Here is a 15,055-nt window from a genome sequence, read left to right on the forward strand (position 1 = left end):
CCTCCTATGTCGTAAATCCAGTGCGACTAACAGGACGTCATTTTGTAGAGCATGTGCCACCCACTGAGCGCAAAGCAACACCTACCCGCATGTGCGTTGTGTGCTGCTCTAAGAGGGGGCCGAATGGAAAAAAGGTGCGCAAGGAGACGCGCTTTTACTGCCCTGAATGTGATGTAGGACTTTGTGCTGTCCCTTGCTTTAAAATATTTCATACTCAGGAAGTGTATTGATGTTTCAATACTTTTTGTGCTGCAACTGCTGCTTGATCTGAATTAAGATGTTTTGTTTACGTATTGTTACTATTAAATGTTTTTTTTTGCCATGATTTTCATGTTTTATTATTTTATTATGCTTAGGATAAGCACTAGAACCTTGTTTGCTAATGATTTGGTAAGTTACAGGCCTGAAATATTAAAAAAAAAATTCATTGGAAAATTCCATAGACTTTTTTGGACAGAAATTAAGGGAGAATTGAAACGCCCAGGAGGTTAATGCTTTCCATCACCGGTTTACCTTACTCCATAAAAGTTAATTTATATTCAAGAAAAACATATTAAATTGCTGCCACATAACGCACAGCACTGTCCAGTTGTACTGATCTCATCATAGAGGAGTCCTACCAGCAAAGTCTGAAACGCATGAGAAGTAAATCGGTATATAATTCCCATTTATCACTTTCAAAGGCAAGATGTTTTATGTACAAGTCTTTCTGTTTGTGCTTAGTTCCACTCCAGCTACTCCTTTAACAAGCTGAACACTGCAGAGTGATAAAACAATACAAAACGCTGGCATCTCTAATTCCTGCACAATACATTTTTGCCACAACTGCTTTATTTATAACAAATATGAGATGAAACAGAGAGAAAAGATGTTATGTAATTTTACCTGGGGCACGTTCTCTATTAAAGCTGCATCCAAGCTCTGGCTGTCCTTAAAGCTTTTGTACTTCATTGATTTGCTGTCTTCCGAATGTGATGCTGTAAGAAGATGATCTGTATTGAATGCATTAAAAGAGTATACATAGCTGTCAACTGCTTAATTGTCCTGCCGCAGTCGTGTTTTCCCCAGGCAACAGTGCAGTCTATCACGAGGAATGTGCTGGATGAAAATAATGGATTTTGCAGCATAGTAAAACAATTAATATTTACAAAATTTCACACCTTGGACACAAATCTAACAACCTCTGTCTTTCGATTTAAAACAAGAACAGTCCGCTGCAATGCTTGTCGTCAAATGCCAAGATTACAGAGTAAATTGTGTCAGTCCTCAACTAATTGCCCTAATTAAGGTCTTAAATGAAAAAAAAAGAGACAAGTGCCTGTAACTGTTAGGCTTCGTTTACACTGAAAATCGCAATTCCAATTTGTGACTGGATGCTAACAACCCAAGAACAAAAATGCAGAAAAAAACACAACATGCAGGACTTTTTTTTAATCACATCAAAAATCAGAATCAGAATCGCATGTAAAATCGCATCAAAATCAGAAATAGGAATCGCATGTAGTGTAAAAGAGCACTAAATCAGCTTATTTTTATTTACTGTAATGCTAACTATTAAATATAAGAATAATTTAAAAATGAGGTTGGCTGACATCTGTGCCGGTTGTAGTCGATATTGATTGCAGACATGGTGGTTGATTTCGCTGAGACACGGTAATCTTTATGTGTGAAGATAACGTACATTAAGATTATGGCATTTACATAATTTGCAATTTGCACAAATTGCGTAACGTGCTATTGACATTGCCTACTTGCATAAGTAACATGCCACGTAAGTCACAGAAAGAAGGGTTGCCCGCATCCCTGTTGCACATATCCACTAATCACGCAATTACAACACACCCTTATGTCAATGTATAACTCAATCCTTAGTATGTGATCACAGGAATGCATAATGGTCAATGGCCTAAATTCACTAAGATTATGCTGGAGATAATAAGGCAAGAGAAAACTTACCTCCACACAGTAAGAGAGTTGTCTTATCTCTTCATTCCTTAAGTTACCTCCTCTGTAGTTAATTGACCTCCTCTGTAGTTAAGTTACCTCCTCTGTAGTTATTTTCACACGCAGTTAATAAACAGCCTGTCTTTAACTCTGGAGTTATTTTAAGGATTGAAGAGTTAACTTAAAGACAGAAGAGTTAACTTTAGGTTTGCCTGAGGTAAAATGTTTCCTGAATACGACATGCCTCATCACCATGGTGACCACTCTAGAAATGTTATTAAAGACAGGAGATAAGCTTAGTGAATTGAGGCCAATAACATACTGGCTCATCTCAATAATACAAAGCCAAAACCTGCTAGCACTCTTCATGTCAACATATTTCTGACTCTGCACTAAGATGGTAGCAGAGGATCTCTCTTCAATTTCCGCAGGTGACCATCATTGCACTGAGGGTGAGGATTGGAGAGCTAGGCAGGGGGTATTAACCACTAAAACACCAACAAATTTCCACATACAGACAAAGGAGTGTAGAGAGAACAAAGAGGGTGGAAGAGGAGAGACAGTGTGAGGTCTACTGGTTGGGTATGAGGTCCATAGGATCTGTTTTCACTCTGTTACCAATCCGTTTCCATTCCACTGCTTACGTTCCTTCCCTAAACCCCCCCCCCCCCCCCCCCCAAGTGTCTTTTTCTGTTTAATGTGAATAAACTTTACGTTTTCATATTGTCCCCAATGCAGCGTTTCAGCTTCCATTTCCACTCCACTTGGCCCAGCGGTCCAGAAAAAGTGGTGCTGCAGGAAACATGTGCTTATTTAAGCAGGTTGTGAGGAATGGATCTTTTCCGATCCGTGAATGGAACGTTTTTTAACTCTGACCTTTGAAAATCCTTGTACAATCATAAAAAGGGGGGGGGGGGGGGGGGTAGCTGTCACCCTAACAAAAACAAAACAAAACACAGAGACAAAGGAAGCCCAAATGGTGCAGTACATCACAGTCAATAGATGAAATAAGAAATAGTATACAGAAGGTACTCACAAAGGGAAGTTGCAATGGGCAGGTGGAGATCAATAAACCCGACTCCACTCAGGGGGTATTAGTCAGCTGGAACTGGTCACACCTTTCAAGGAAAATAGGGTCCTAAAGACCTGAAGATGGAGTCCAGGGGTATCCCCTACCTTGAGTATTAAATGCAAAAACAGGTTGAAAAGGCGTCCAAAGGATAACAAAATGAATTAAAATCTATAAAATAAATAAGGTTTGATGTGGCTTACCTCAATGAAGACATATTCATATATAAATGAATAATCTTTAATAGCACTAGCAACGCATTTCGTAGGTCTCCACCCACTTCCTCAGGCCAAATCAAGTGCCACGCTATATTCACGCTATGGCTCTGCCAGTGCTATTAAAGGTTATTCACTTATATATGAATTTGTCTTCATTAAGGTAAGCCACTTCAAACCTTATTTATTTTATAGATTTTAATTCAGTTTATTATCCTCTGGGCACCTTTTCATCCTGTTTGTACTAAACAATCACATTCTTAAAATAGTTTATGAATATGATTTATATGAGCAGAATAGTTCACGGCACAAACTCATACTGCTTTTCCTTTTTTTTTTGCATGCATTTCCGCAGCACTTTGCTATTTTCTGGAAGCAATGTGATTGTATTATTGTTTGCTCATTACGTGTCATTCCAGCATGTCTCCCCAGAGCCTCAGTTACTGTTGTTTATGGCTCTTGCCTGTTTATTTAGGACAAGCATATGGCTCCTCTGTGTAATATATTGTGCAGGATTGAGAGGAGTTATGTGCTTTGCTCCCAAGAGCTTCCAAGCACACGTAGCAGTTTGAAGAATGCAAACTTTCAATTACATTTCAATTTCTCCTTTATGAGAAAATATTTTATCTGCTCAGATAGGTAATGCAAAGTATTAAAAGTTAAGTAAATGGTTTTTGGCTTGGTTTAGTCACGTTTCATGCCAAGTTCTGATGCAGAGTAACTCTGGTCTAGTGCAAAGATCCTATTAAAGTTATCACCGCAAAGTGTACAAGGTGAAGATGCTCTCAGCTTGTCAACACAAATATATCTGAGAGTCGGCAATATTCTCACGCCTGTATTTTTCTGCCATATGTCTATAAAGCAGACCTGTCACAAACCTGGACATTAGAAATGGAACTTAAAATGACGAAAACAGAATCAGTAATTCCTTTAACTAAAAATGGCTGATAAAAAACCATGGCTGCAAATTACAAATCAAACTTTTATAAGATACATTTACTGTATAACAAGAATATATTCTACAAAAAAATGATAAGAAAATATTTTTTATTTTATTTTTAACAATAAATGAGTTAGCAATAAACAATCTAAAATTGTTCCGTGGAAGGAAAATTATGACTGATCTGTGACTTTTTCCATCACTTCATCAATGCTTTAAGATAAGTTATGATCATTATACTATACTGTATAGTCCATATAATCTTAACCTATTTTGGTTCCTGGACGTAGAAACTACGTCCAGGAACCATGCGCGCTACCGCGCACTCCCGCGGCCAATCGCGCGCGTGCATGCGCGCTCCTGGCCCGCGGTTTGTTAGCCAGGCAATCAGTGAATCAGGCTATGATGCCCGATCACTGATTCCTCTCCCCTGCTGAAAAAGCGACAGCTTTTCTCGGAAGCTGTGCCTTTTCTGGCTGTTACCTCCCCCATGCGTCGCTCTAAGCGTGTGTTACGCTTAGAGTGACGTCATGTAAACAAAGTCAAAAGTAATACTACAACCAAAAGTAAAAAAAAATTACAATCAAAACATTTTAAACCTATTGTTTACATCCCACCCTCCCAAAACTACCCAAATAAAATGTTTAATATAAAAAACAAAAAACCATTACAATAAAAAAAAACATGTAAATATTTACCTATGCGTCTAAACTTTTTAAATATCAATGTAAAGATGATATATTTCTATATTTTTTTTTATCTTAAACTTGTAACTAGTGATAGAAGATAAAATGAACCTTTATTTCCGAATAAAATATTGTCGCCATACATTGTGATAGGGACATAATTTTAACGGTGTAATAACCGGGACATATGGGCAAATACAATACGTGACTTTTAATTATGGAGGCATGTATTATTTTAAAACTATAATGGCTGAAAACTGAGAAATAATGATTTGTTCTGTTTTTTTCTTATTCTTCCTGTTAAAATGCATTTACAGTAAAGTGGCTCTTAGCAAAATGTACCCCCCAAAGAAAGCCTAATTGGTGGCGGAAAAAACAAGGTATAGATCAGTTCATTGTGATAAGTAGTGATAAAGTTATAGGCTAATGAATGGGAGGTGAACATTTCTCAAGTGAAAACGACGGAACGCGAATGGGTTAATCTTGTTGTGTCAAGTCCTGCAGTGAAATTAATTGCTTTTTAGATTGTAGGAGGAAACCTATACAAACACAGAGAAAACATACAAACTCCATGCAAATAGTGTCCCCTCCCAGATTTAAACCGGCGACCCTGTGCTGCAAGTGAAGAGTGCTATCCACTATGCCACTGTAACACCAGTGCTGCTGATCCTTGAGATGATGCTAACAACTGTAAGGTGAACTTGGCCAATGCTGTCATTAGTAAAGGGGTACAGGCTCTGCTAATATCGAGAAACACAGGAGGCTACTGAAGAGCAAGCCTGGTAAGGAGTTTGTTTTCCATAAATTGTATTATAAATTATATTTAATCAGTGCAGAATCTAAAAACAGAAGACAAGTCTTCAACAAGGAATACGAGCAGGCAAATTTCCACCACAGTGAAAGTTGGGGTCACGCCACAGCTCTGCAATCATGGATACCTAGAAAAAGGAAAGAGGCTTAACGGCTGGTGACAACCCACATTTTAAGGTTGTATCAACCATTTGGTAGAACTTCAAGAAGTAACAGTCCGTCCAGGACCCACCAATTCAGCAATAATTCATCTCACGAATGAATATCAGTAAACATCATAAAAAACAAACAAACTGCAACTCTAAGTGTAAACTGTTTAATATAGAGGTTTCATAGTAAAAACAGTGTAAAAAACAGCATAAAAACTAAACTTACATAAGGGGCCCATGCAAGCTTAATACTCTCTTATACTGCTGACCCATACAAGTGTGCAACTTTCTCGGGGTTCCTACTGCATGGGCCCCATATGTAAATTTTGTTTTTATGACATTTTTTATGCTATTTTTACTATGAAAACTCTATATTAAATGGTTTATACTTAGAGTTGCTGTTTGTTTGTTTTTTATAAGGTTTACTGATATCCATTCGTGAGATGAATCATTGCTGAACTGGTGGATCCTGGACGGACTGTTGCTTCCTGAAGTTCTGCCAAATTGTTGATACAACCTTATAATGCGGGTTGACACCAGCTGGTAAGCCTCTTTCCTTTTTCTAAGTATCCATGATTGCAGAGCTGTGCCGTGACCCCAACATTCACTGTGGTGGAGATTTGCCTGCTCTTAGTCTTTGTTGACGACTTGTCTTCTGTTTTTGGATTCTGCGCTGATTATATATAATTTACCTGTTTGTGAACTCTGGACATTGTTCTTCTTTCAGCGGCGGCCACTTTGTTTCCTTGGCGCTGATACACATATGCAAACTTTACTATATTATGGTGGAGCATGGCTGAAAGCTTAATGAAATAGCAGTCATAAAAAGTTAGAATGTATCCATGTACAAACCTGTATAGAGGATTATTTGTAAAAGACACAGTGGTGTAGTGGGAAGCACGGTGGCATAGTGGTTAGTACCTTGCAGAGTTGGGTGCCTGGTTCCCCGGCAAAGAGTTTGAATGTTCTCCCTGTGCCTTTGTGGGTTTCCTCTGGGTACTTCGGTTTCCTCCCACATCCCAAAAACATACTGATAAGTTAATTGGCCTCCCCCCTACATTGGCCCTAGACTACGATACATACACTACATGATTGTGAGCCCCTCTGAGGGACAGTCAAGTGACAAGGCAATATAGTCTGTAACGCGCTATGGAAGATGCCGGCCTATATACTGTAAATAATAAATAATAATAATAAAAGATCCAGCACAGTCAGCACATCTTACAAATATTCTCATTGCAGGTGCAGCATGTGACTAAAATCCCAGAAACCCTTTCAGCAGTCCTCACTATGATCTAACATGTTTTAGATGGGAGCTCAAAAAATGTACCAACTAACAGAAGACAAAGAAAATCTGTGAACGTTTGTTATGCCGTTAACTCTGCTTAGCTTCTCCACAGTTCTTCTGCAATTTCAAGCCCATGAAAATCTTAGTAAATATCTAGTACAGTTTTTAAACACCTGCTCAGCATGAATTTTGAATGAATTCATAACATTTTATTACCTTTTACATTGATGTTATCTTGGGAAGTCTTCACAGGTTTATAAACCACAGAGTAGGTTGACCGTTTCTCTGCAGGACCAGCAGGTGATGTAGATGAGACCCTGGTGGACAGTAATAGCTGATCTTGATGTTGAGGCTCAGGAAGACTTTAAATAAAGAAGAGGAAACAATTTTAAAGTGTGTACAATAAACTCTTTGCCTACTAAGTATATGTTATGCACCAAGGATACTCCAACATGGCCGTTTCTAGGGCCGTGCGCCCCGTGCGGGCGCCCTGAGCGCTGTTGGGAGGGGGGCGCTGTGATGGAGGGGGGAGCTGCGGGGAGGGCAGCCCGACCTCTCTCTTCCTTCCTCTCCCCGGCCGCCCTCCGTGCTCCCCCCTCGGTGTGCAGACAGCAATGTGCAGGGAAGCGCTATACAAAACTACTCACCTCCCTGGTTCCAATCGCTGCTCTCTCTCGCCGCCAGTCTCCTCTCTCCATAGATGCTGATACACACACACGCTGCTTCCTGTTAAACAGGAAGCAGCGTGTGTATCAGCATCTATGGAGAGAGGAGACTGGCAGCTAGAGAGAGCAGTGATTGGAACCAGGGAGGTGAGTAGTTTTGTATAGCGCTTCCCTGCACATTGCTGTTTGCCACCACATGGGTTGGTTAGAGAGGCTCAGAAATAGTAATGAGAAGCTGAGGGAGGCAGAGGTCCAAGAGGCATAGGAAAAAAAAAACATTTTATGAGACTTTGCTTAAAGAGAGTTTGAAGCCTCCCAAAAAAAACTGTTTTTACTTAACAGTCCTTTTTAGCATGAAAGCCCTACCTGAAACTCTGCATCCCTGTGGCTGAACTCTCAATTAATCCCCCTGAAATCCCCGGGGGAAGATTTGGGGCTCCTTCCGGGTAGAGGCAGAGCTTTGGGCAGTAGCTCTGCCTCTACTCGTGTCAATCTGCACTCACCGACGCCTCTCCCTGCCCCTCTCAGTCTTCTTTCACTGAGAGGGGCAGAAAGAAGTGGTGATCAGCGCGGATTGATTGGACTGGAGGCAGAGCTACAGCCTAAAGCTCTGCCTCCCTCGGGCAGCAAAACCCATGACTTGGAAAGTCGTGGATTTTTGCCCCAGGATTTTGGGGGTTTTAATTGAGTGTTCAACCCTGAGGATGCAGTTTAGCTAGGGCATGAATTCTAAAAAGGACTGTAAAGTGAAAACAGGGTTTTTAGGAGGCTTCAGAGTCTCTTTAAAGGGAGCCTGAAGGGAGAGGAATACAGAGGCTGCAATCTTACCTTGTAGTTACCTGACTGTCATGCTGAGCTTTTGGCTTTAGTTGCTTTTGAGTCACACCTATAACAAGCAAATCAGATGCTTCAACTCCAGTCTAACTTCATTAGCTGCATGCTGAAGCATCTGATCTGCCTGCTCATTCTGGACCAGTGGCCTAAAGTATTAGAGGCAGAACATCAGCACAGAAGTCAGGCAACTGACATTGCTTATTAGAGAAAGAAGATGTAAGACTCCAAATTCCTCTTAGTTCCGGTTCGCTTTAACCATATGGCTCCAACAGCTATCCTCTGCAGCTGATCTCTCGTAGCTCTCCAAAACTACTTCTTGCATTTTGCATGTGAAGTGAAACCATCAGACACCTGGGTAATAATGTTAGCATAGTAAGACTGTATATGGTCACCTTTACCCAACCGATCATAGTGTTAACTATGATTTTGTAAATGATCTTACATATAAAATATACATTTACTCTTTTGAAATTGAATATACAGTAGAATCTTGTTATAGTATCTTGTTACGGGCAGCACGGTGGCGTAGTGGTTAGCTCTCTCGCCTTGCAGCGCTGGGTCCCTGGTTCAAATCTCAGCCAGGGCACTATCTGCAAAGAGTTTGTATGTTCTCTCCGTGTCTGCGTGGGTTTCCTCCGGGCACTCCGGTTTCCTCCCACATTCCAAAAACATACAGATAAGTTAATTGGCTCCCACTAAAATTGGCCCTAGACTACACTACATAATATAGACATATGGCAATAGTAGGGATTAGATTGTGAGCTCCTTTGAGGGACAGTTAGTGACAAGATATATATATATATACACTGTACAGCGCTGCGTAATATGTCGGCGCTATATAAATACTAAATAATAATAATAATAATAATAGTAAACTCTGATACAGTTAACCACTGGATATAGAAAACTCAGTCCTCAGGTTCCAGCAAATGTACCTGTATACATATGCAATGTATGACCAGTTCTGAAATAGTAATACTTCTGATATAGTATTAGTAAACTACTTTTCCTCGAATCTTGGAGTTTACTATAAAGGGATTCTACTGTATTTGCAATTATTCAGTTTTATATGAGCAAGACCACCCGTAATGTGTCACTGCTGAATATGCAAATAATCCTTTGATGTCCCTGAAAGCCATGCACAAATGCAGAACTGCTGGAGTGCAAAGTGTGCCCATGAGTAATTATTATTACACAGCCATACTAATCCAACATGCATACAGATGTTTCGGAGTAGCTGCTCCTCTTCAGAGCAAAGCATGGATTAATAGCTCTGTAATCTTAGTAACCTAGTTAAGTGGGAAGAACACATTAAATAGAATATTGTCCCTAGTTTTCTATGACAACCACCAACGCAGCATGTATTATGCATGAGACAGCCATACTGGCCAGCTAATAGAACTAATATAAACAAACAGATTCATCAGGGAATCCTCATTATTATTATAAACATTACGTTCTAGAGGTACTAGACACAAGTGTAGATGATAAAAAAAATAGCATAAGTAGAATGAAGTCAATATAAAATGATGGTTTAACAAGGAAAAGAAATATCAGAACTATTCTACATCTGAGTCCATGAGCGGTGGAATGGCAGAAAAAATGGTAGAGAATAGATTTGTTGCTAGGAATGATTTATGAATACAATGAAGAACCCTAACATGTTTGTAATGGAGCCAGATACAGGCCAGGTAAAATCCCTGTAGAAGTGGCAAGTAGGAAAAAGAATCAACACTAAATATGCAGTCATAGTTTCAAAATTAGGTTATGCACGCCATACATTGGGTGCTATGTGAAGCTAATAAAAAAATGTGTCTTTTTCAGCCAGACTGGAGGAGGCCCAGTGTGATGTCATGTCCAAGGTCCTGACTGTTTGCTGTCTGTGAACCTCATTGCATTTTCTAACTGCCAAGCAAGCAGTATCTCCATCTGTGCATAGAACCGTCAGTAACAAACACTCCGTACAGATAACCTGGCAGAACTAAAGATGTCCAACCTGGCAGAACAAATGATGGTGCCACCAGTAATAAATATTTCCCTGTAAATCAGGGAGAAGAAACATTTTACAATGGGCAAACACTGACTAAATAATCTATAAATTAATATTGTAAAAAATAAGCAATTTTATTCATTATGTTATTCTCACCACAGTCTCCCTTTAAAGAGACACTGAAGCGAACAAAAAATTATGATATAATGAATTGGTTGTGTAGTATGGATAATTACTAGAACGTTAGTAGCAAAGAAAATATTCTCATATTTTTATTTTCAGTTATATAGTTTTTTTTTTACAACATTGCATCATTCTCTAATATTTGCAGTTTACACACTACTCAGCATTCTAAATTATTTTACAGAGCAGGCCAGTGAAGTCTTGAACTGTCCTCTGGGGAGAAAAAGAAAATACAGTGGCTGACAGTTGAGATAACAAGCTTCAGGACAGAGCTCTCTGTGACTTCATGACAAAGCTCTCTGTTACTGAAAAAGTCAATGGCTTAATGGCTCTTTTGCATAGATGACAACTGGTTTCTTAACTCTTCCTGTACTGGAAACAATATTAGACTTATGTCTCTGCCCCTAATGTTTTATTTCTTAGCTGTACTACACATACAAATCTTTATATCATATTTATTTTCCGCTTCAGTGTCTCTTTAAGCTTTGTTACTTAGATGGTTACTTGATGGGATCTCCAGGGTTGCATTCTACTAATGAAAAGTTGTGTATCTCAAAAGAGCTGTTACTGAAGTGAATACTGATGTATTCATGTAATTTACACATGCAGAATCTACCGTATATGGCAACACCAATAAAGCTTTTCTAATTAAAACAGTCAAAGTCATCAAAATCTACAAGACAAAACTGTTAGATGGCATTGCATATTCTAGATGTTCCATCACAATATTACCGCTAAATAAGAAAAATTGTTATCAGGCTCAAGGGTAAGATATGTGACACGTTATCTAACTAACCTGAATACATTAAATGAATGGAAGTGATAAGCAGACCAGAATCCCAGAAAGAAATGTTGTTTATTTGCATCTTTCATGATTACAAGATAGATAATAAGCACTATTACCAGGATTAGCAGGAGATAATATGAGACAGCTATTCCGTGAACAAACATAAAATCTAAATGCAAAACGATACCGTTCTACCACTGAGCAAGGTTACTCCAGTATGCTCAGAATGTCAATGCTGATGCACCTCTAACTGCACAGATCCCTCAGTTCCAGCCTTGTCTGATGTGACACCTACTCAGTACTTCAGAATAGGTTTCAGTCAAACTCCCAAGCACTTGTTCCAGGCAGCTGCCACTTGTGTAGCACTTCTCCACTCTCTGGTATTCACTTTGACTCTCTGACTCCTTCAACTCTTCTAAATGTGAAAGATCCATGAGCCATTATACTGTAGAGTTTCTTTTTCACTCTGCATGAAAAGCAATCTAAAACAGCAATATACAATTCTTAAAGCAGGCCAGTGACCAAACAAAACATACAGCAAACACCTGTCTCACTGACTGAATGCTACAGCTGCTTATTTGCATCTGTACTTATCGTCTGACTAGGCTTATAGGAAACAAAGCAAAAATAGGAGGCGAGCACTAAGACAAACCTGAGAATAACTTGTGGCTGTGTGGCGCAGAAAAAAGCTATACTGTGATCCAAAACAAGAAAAAGAAAAATGCAGCACCAGTCCTCATCAATCAACTTTATTAGGATCAAATTTCACCAACAGTCAGAGAACACACTTAATGAGAACAATCAAAATCTCCAATTCCCCGGATACAAAGAATGTGTATATCATAAATTGGTATAATAACTCTGGACAAAAATATATAATATTGCAAGTGCAATACATATATAAAAATTATAAATAAACACATTACAGACATCAGATCAATAAATGTGGGTCCAAACATATATGATATAAGTTCTATTAGTGCTTGAATGATTAAATGACTGAAAACAATCCAATACATATACTCTAAATCATGTTCAACTTCAATACTGAGTGTAACTATGAAGTAAACACCTTATTGCCTGGCAATACACAAATAAGGGGATATTGTAACTCAATAAGAGGTAGCATGTGACATGAAAGAAAGTTGAGCCACGGTATGAAAAGACCCATGGATAAAACAGTGCTCAAGCACTTTCCAAGTGTCAAGAGAAAAAGTGAGACCATGGAGGTTACCTCTAGAAAAGTAGCACCCTTAGCAAAATGTGTACAAGGTGCATACTGATTGCATTTAGGGGTGCAACAACCGCTTCACACACACACGTCCTCAAGGGGGGGAAGGGGGCCCGGGCCGCTCTTGCAGAGTGGCAGCAGAGCATTATACATTATGACCTTCTGGCTGCGGGACAGGTCTTCTACACTCCTCTTCAGTGTAGAAGCATCATGCAGTCAATCACCATGCAGCGTCTGTCTTTGTCACATGATATGTAGGGAAGGAAGCTGCATGGTAATTGGCCATACAGCGTTAATGAATAGCCTTGTATCCCTATTGTATAAGTAGGTCTTGTATCCCTATTGTAATTTGTACTCATCATATTTAAAGCAGAATTTAGCATGCATAATTTACTACACATGACCAGTTCCGGAATTGGACACTGACGTGTTCGGGATCCAGGACAATGTATCAGTGTTACATCGCCACCTGGTGGTGGAAGTGGGGTGATGGAGGAGATGATGGCAGAATTTGTGGACTAGGTAGTTGTGTGCTCAGAATACAAGAATAGGCATTTAAATAATGTGTCACATTAATCCTAGCAGCTTGTAGAGCAGAGCTGTAGGAGTTTCAAGTCTCAAGGTGCCCAGCATTCCTCCTTAATTCTTAAAGCGGGCCTGAACTTAGAACTTCTTCTCTGCTCTAAAAGATAAGCAATATCACAATAACCTTAAAAGAAAAACATTTCTTTGTTACAGCTGATACAAATCCTGCAATAAATCTGCAATGAGTCTACTTCCTTTAATGGATGCAGACATATTGTTAACACCCTGTGATTACAAATTAGCTGCTCTGCCAAGGCAGCCAGCTGACACAGCTGAGAGATCAAATCACCACTTGTGATTAGCCACAGATGAGGGGGAATTAGACAGGCTAAACTCTCTAAATACATACGGAGTACATTTCCCTATGTTTTCCTTCTTTCCTGTGCAAGATATCAGGTCCACTTTAATAAAGAAACCCCAATCCCCCTCATTATCTCATCCCCACCACCGCCCCCAACCACATACTTACCCCATACTTACAACGGCAAACATTGATTGGACAAGGGAGTAGAATAAAGTGTGTACGCTGATTAGGCCATTTTTCTGCTTATCTGCCTGATAATTAAACTGTCACTTTATAACTGATGAACACATGCCCATTTACTGAGAACGGAAGCTTGGATATTAGATTGACTTATATTGTAAAGGATTCAGAATGCAAAACAGAAACTGAAAAAAAATCTGAAATGTTTGACAAGAAATTCAATCGACTTGTCCAAGGTTTCAACAGCTCTTTCACTATGCACGACTTTACAAAATGCCCTCAACCGACTGCTCAAGAAATGTATTTATTCAGTAGCTAACAATAATCCTGAGGCTAAATTAGCACATATGAATGACTACATGTAGAGCTTTGGCAGCAAACGCTAAACAAATGTGCTCTGTGAAAAATAAATAAATCAACTAAGTAAAAATGTTTTGGCCTTCCAGCCTAATTGCCTCACATTACAGCCAAGTATTAACAGCAACCAACAGGTGAGCTGTACATGCAGTCACCCTCAGAGACGCAGTGCCAGGGCGGTCGCCGATCCTTCCGTTTATCATTTGGCACGAGCCTTATCATAAATTAGAAAGTTGGAAAATGCATTAAAATATAAAGCATGCGCAATGCAATTCGAGTCACACAGAGTTCACCTGAGGATTATCTGACTTTCTGAGATGCCTCAATCCATTGTGCATCTGAAGAGCTTAAGCATAGCATTGCTTTTCTGCTACGCCACATATTGCTACATACAACATTTCATGCTGCTCATCCAACAGATGGGTGACGTCTCCCTCCCCTGTCTGCTTCCATCCCTCGTCTTCAATCCACTTTAGTTTATATTTGTTTCATTGTAATTCGTAAACATTTTACAATTTTACTAAGGCAATCCACTGCACTGCTCAGAATACAATGTTAAAACCATGCTGTATTAAAGCTAAAAACACAAATGAAAAAAAAAATATATATATATATATATATATATATATATATATATATATATATATATATATATATATATATATACTCACACACACACACACACACACACACACACACACACACACACACACACACACACACACACACACACACACACACACACACACACACACACACACACACACACACACACACACACACACACACACACACACACCTAGAAAGTAACAGCCATTTTCATTAACCCTCCTGGCGG

At 39.3% G+C, this 15,055-nt stretch overlaps 1 protein-coding gene across 6 annotated transcripts in view; it reads right to left on the reverse strand.

The window, feature by feature from the left end:
- ZBBX (zinc finger B-box domain containing) overlaps positions 1-15,055 on the reverse strand; it is a 291,614-nt gene that overhangs the window by 80,173 nt on the left and 196,386 nt on the right. For all 6 annotated transcript variants that reach the window (XM_068280953.1, XM_068280952.1, XM_068280949.1 and 3 more), the window contains 2 exons: positions 7,318-7,463; positions 886-977 (listed from right to left, as the gene is read on the reverse strand). In XM_068280953.1, coding sequence (XP_068137054.1) covers positions 886-977; positions 7,318-7,463 — 238 coding nt within the window. The remainder of the gene's footprint in view (positions 1-885; positions 978-7,317; positions 7,464-15,055) is intronic.

The sequence above is a fragment of the Hyperolius riggenbachi genome, chromosome 4, assembly GCF_040937935.1.
Source record: "Hyperolius riggenbachi isolate aHypRig1 chromosome 4, aHypRig1.pri, whole genome shotgun sequence".
NCBI lineage: Eukaryota > Metazoa > Chordata > Amphibia > Anura > Hyperoliidae > Hyperolius > Hyperolius riggenbachi.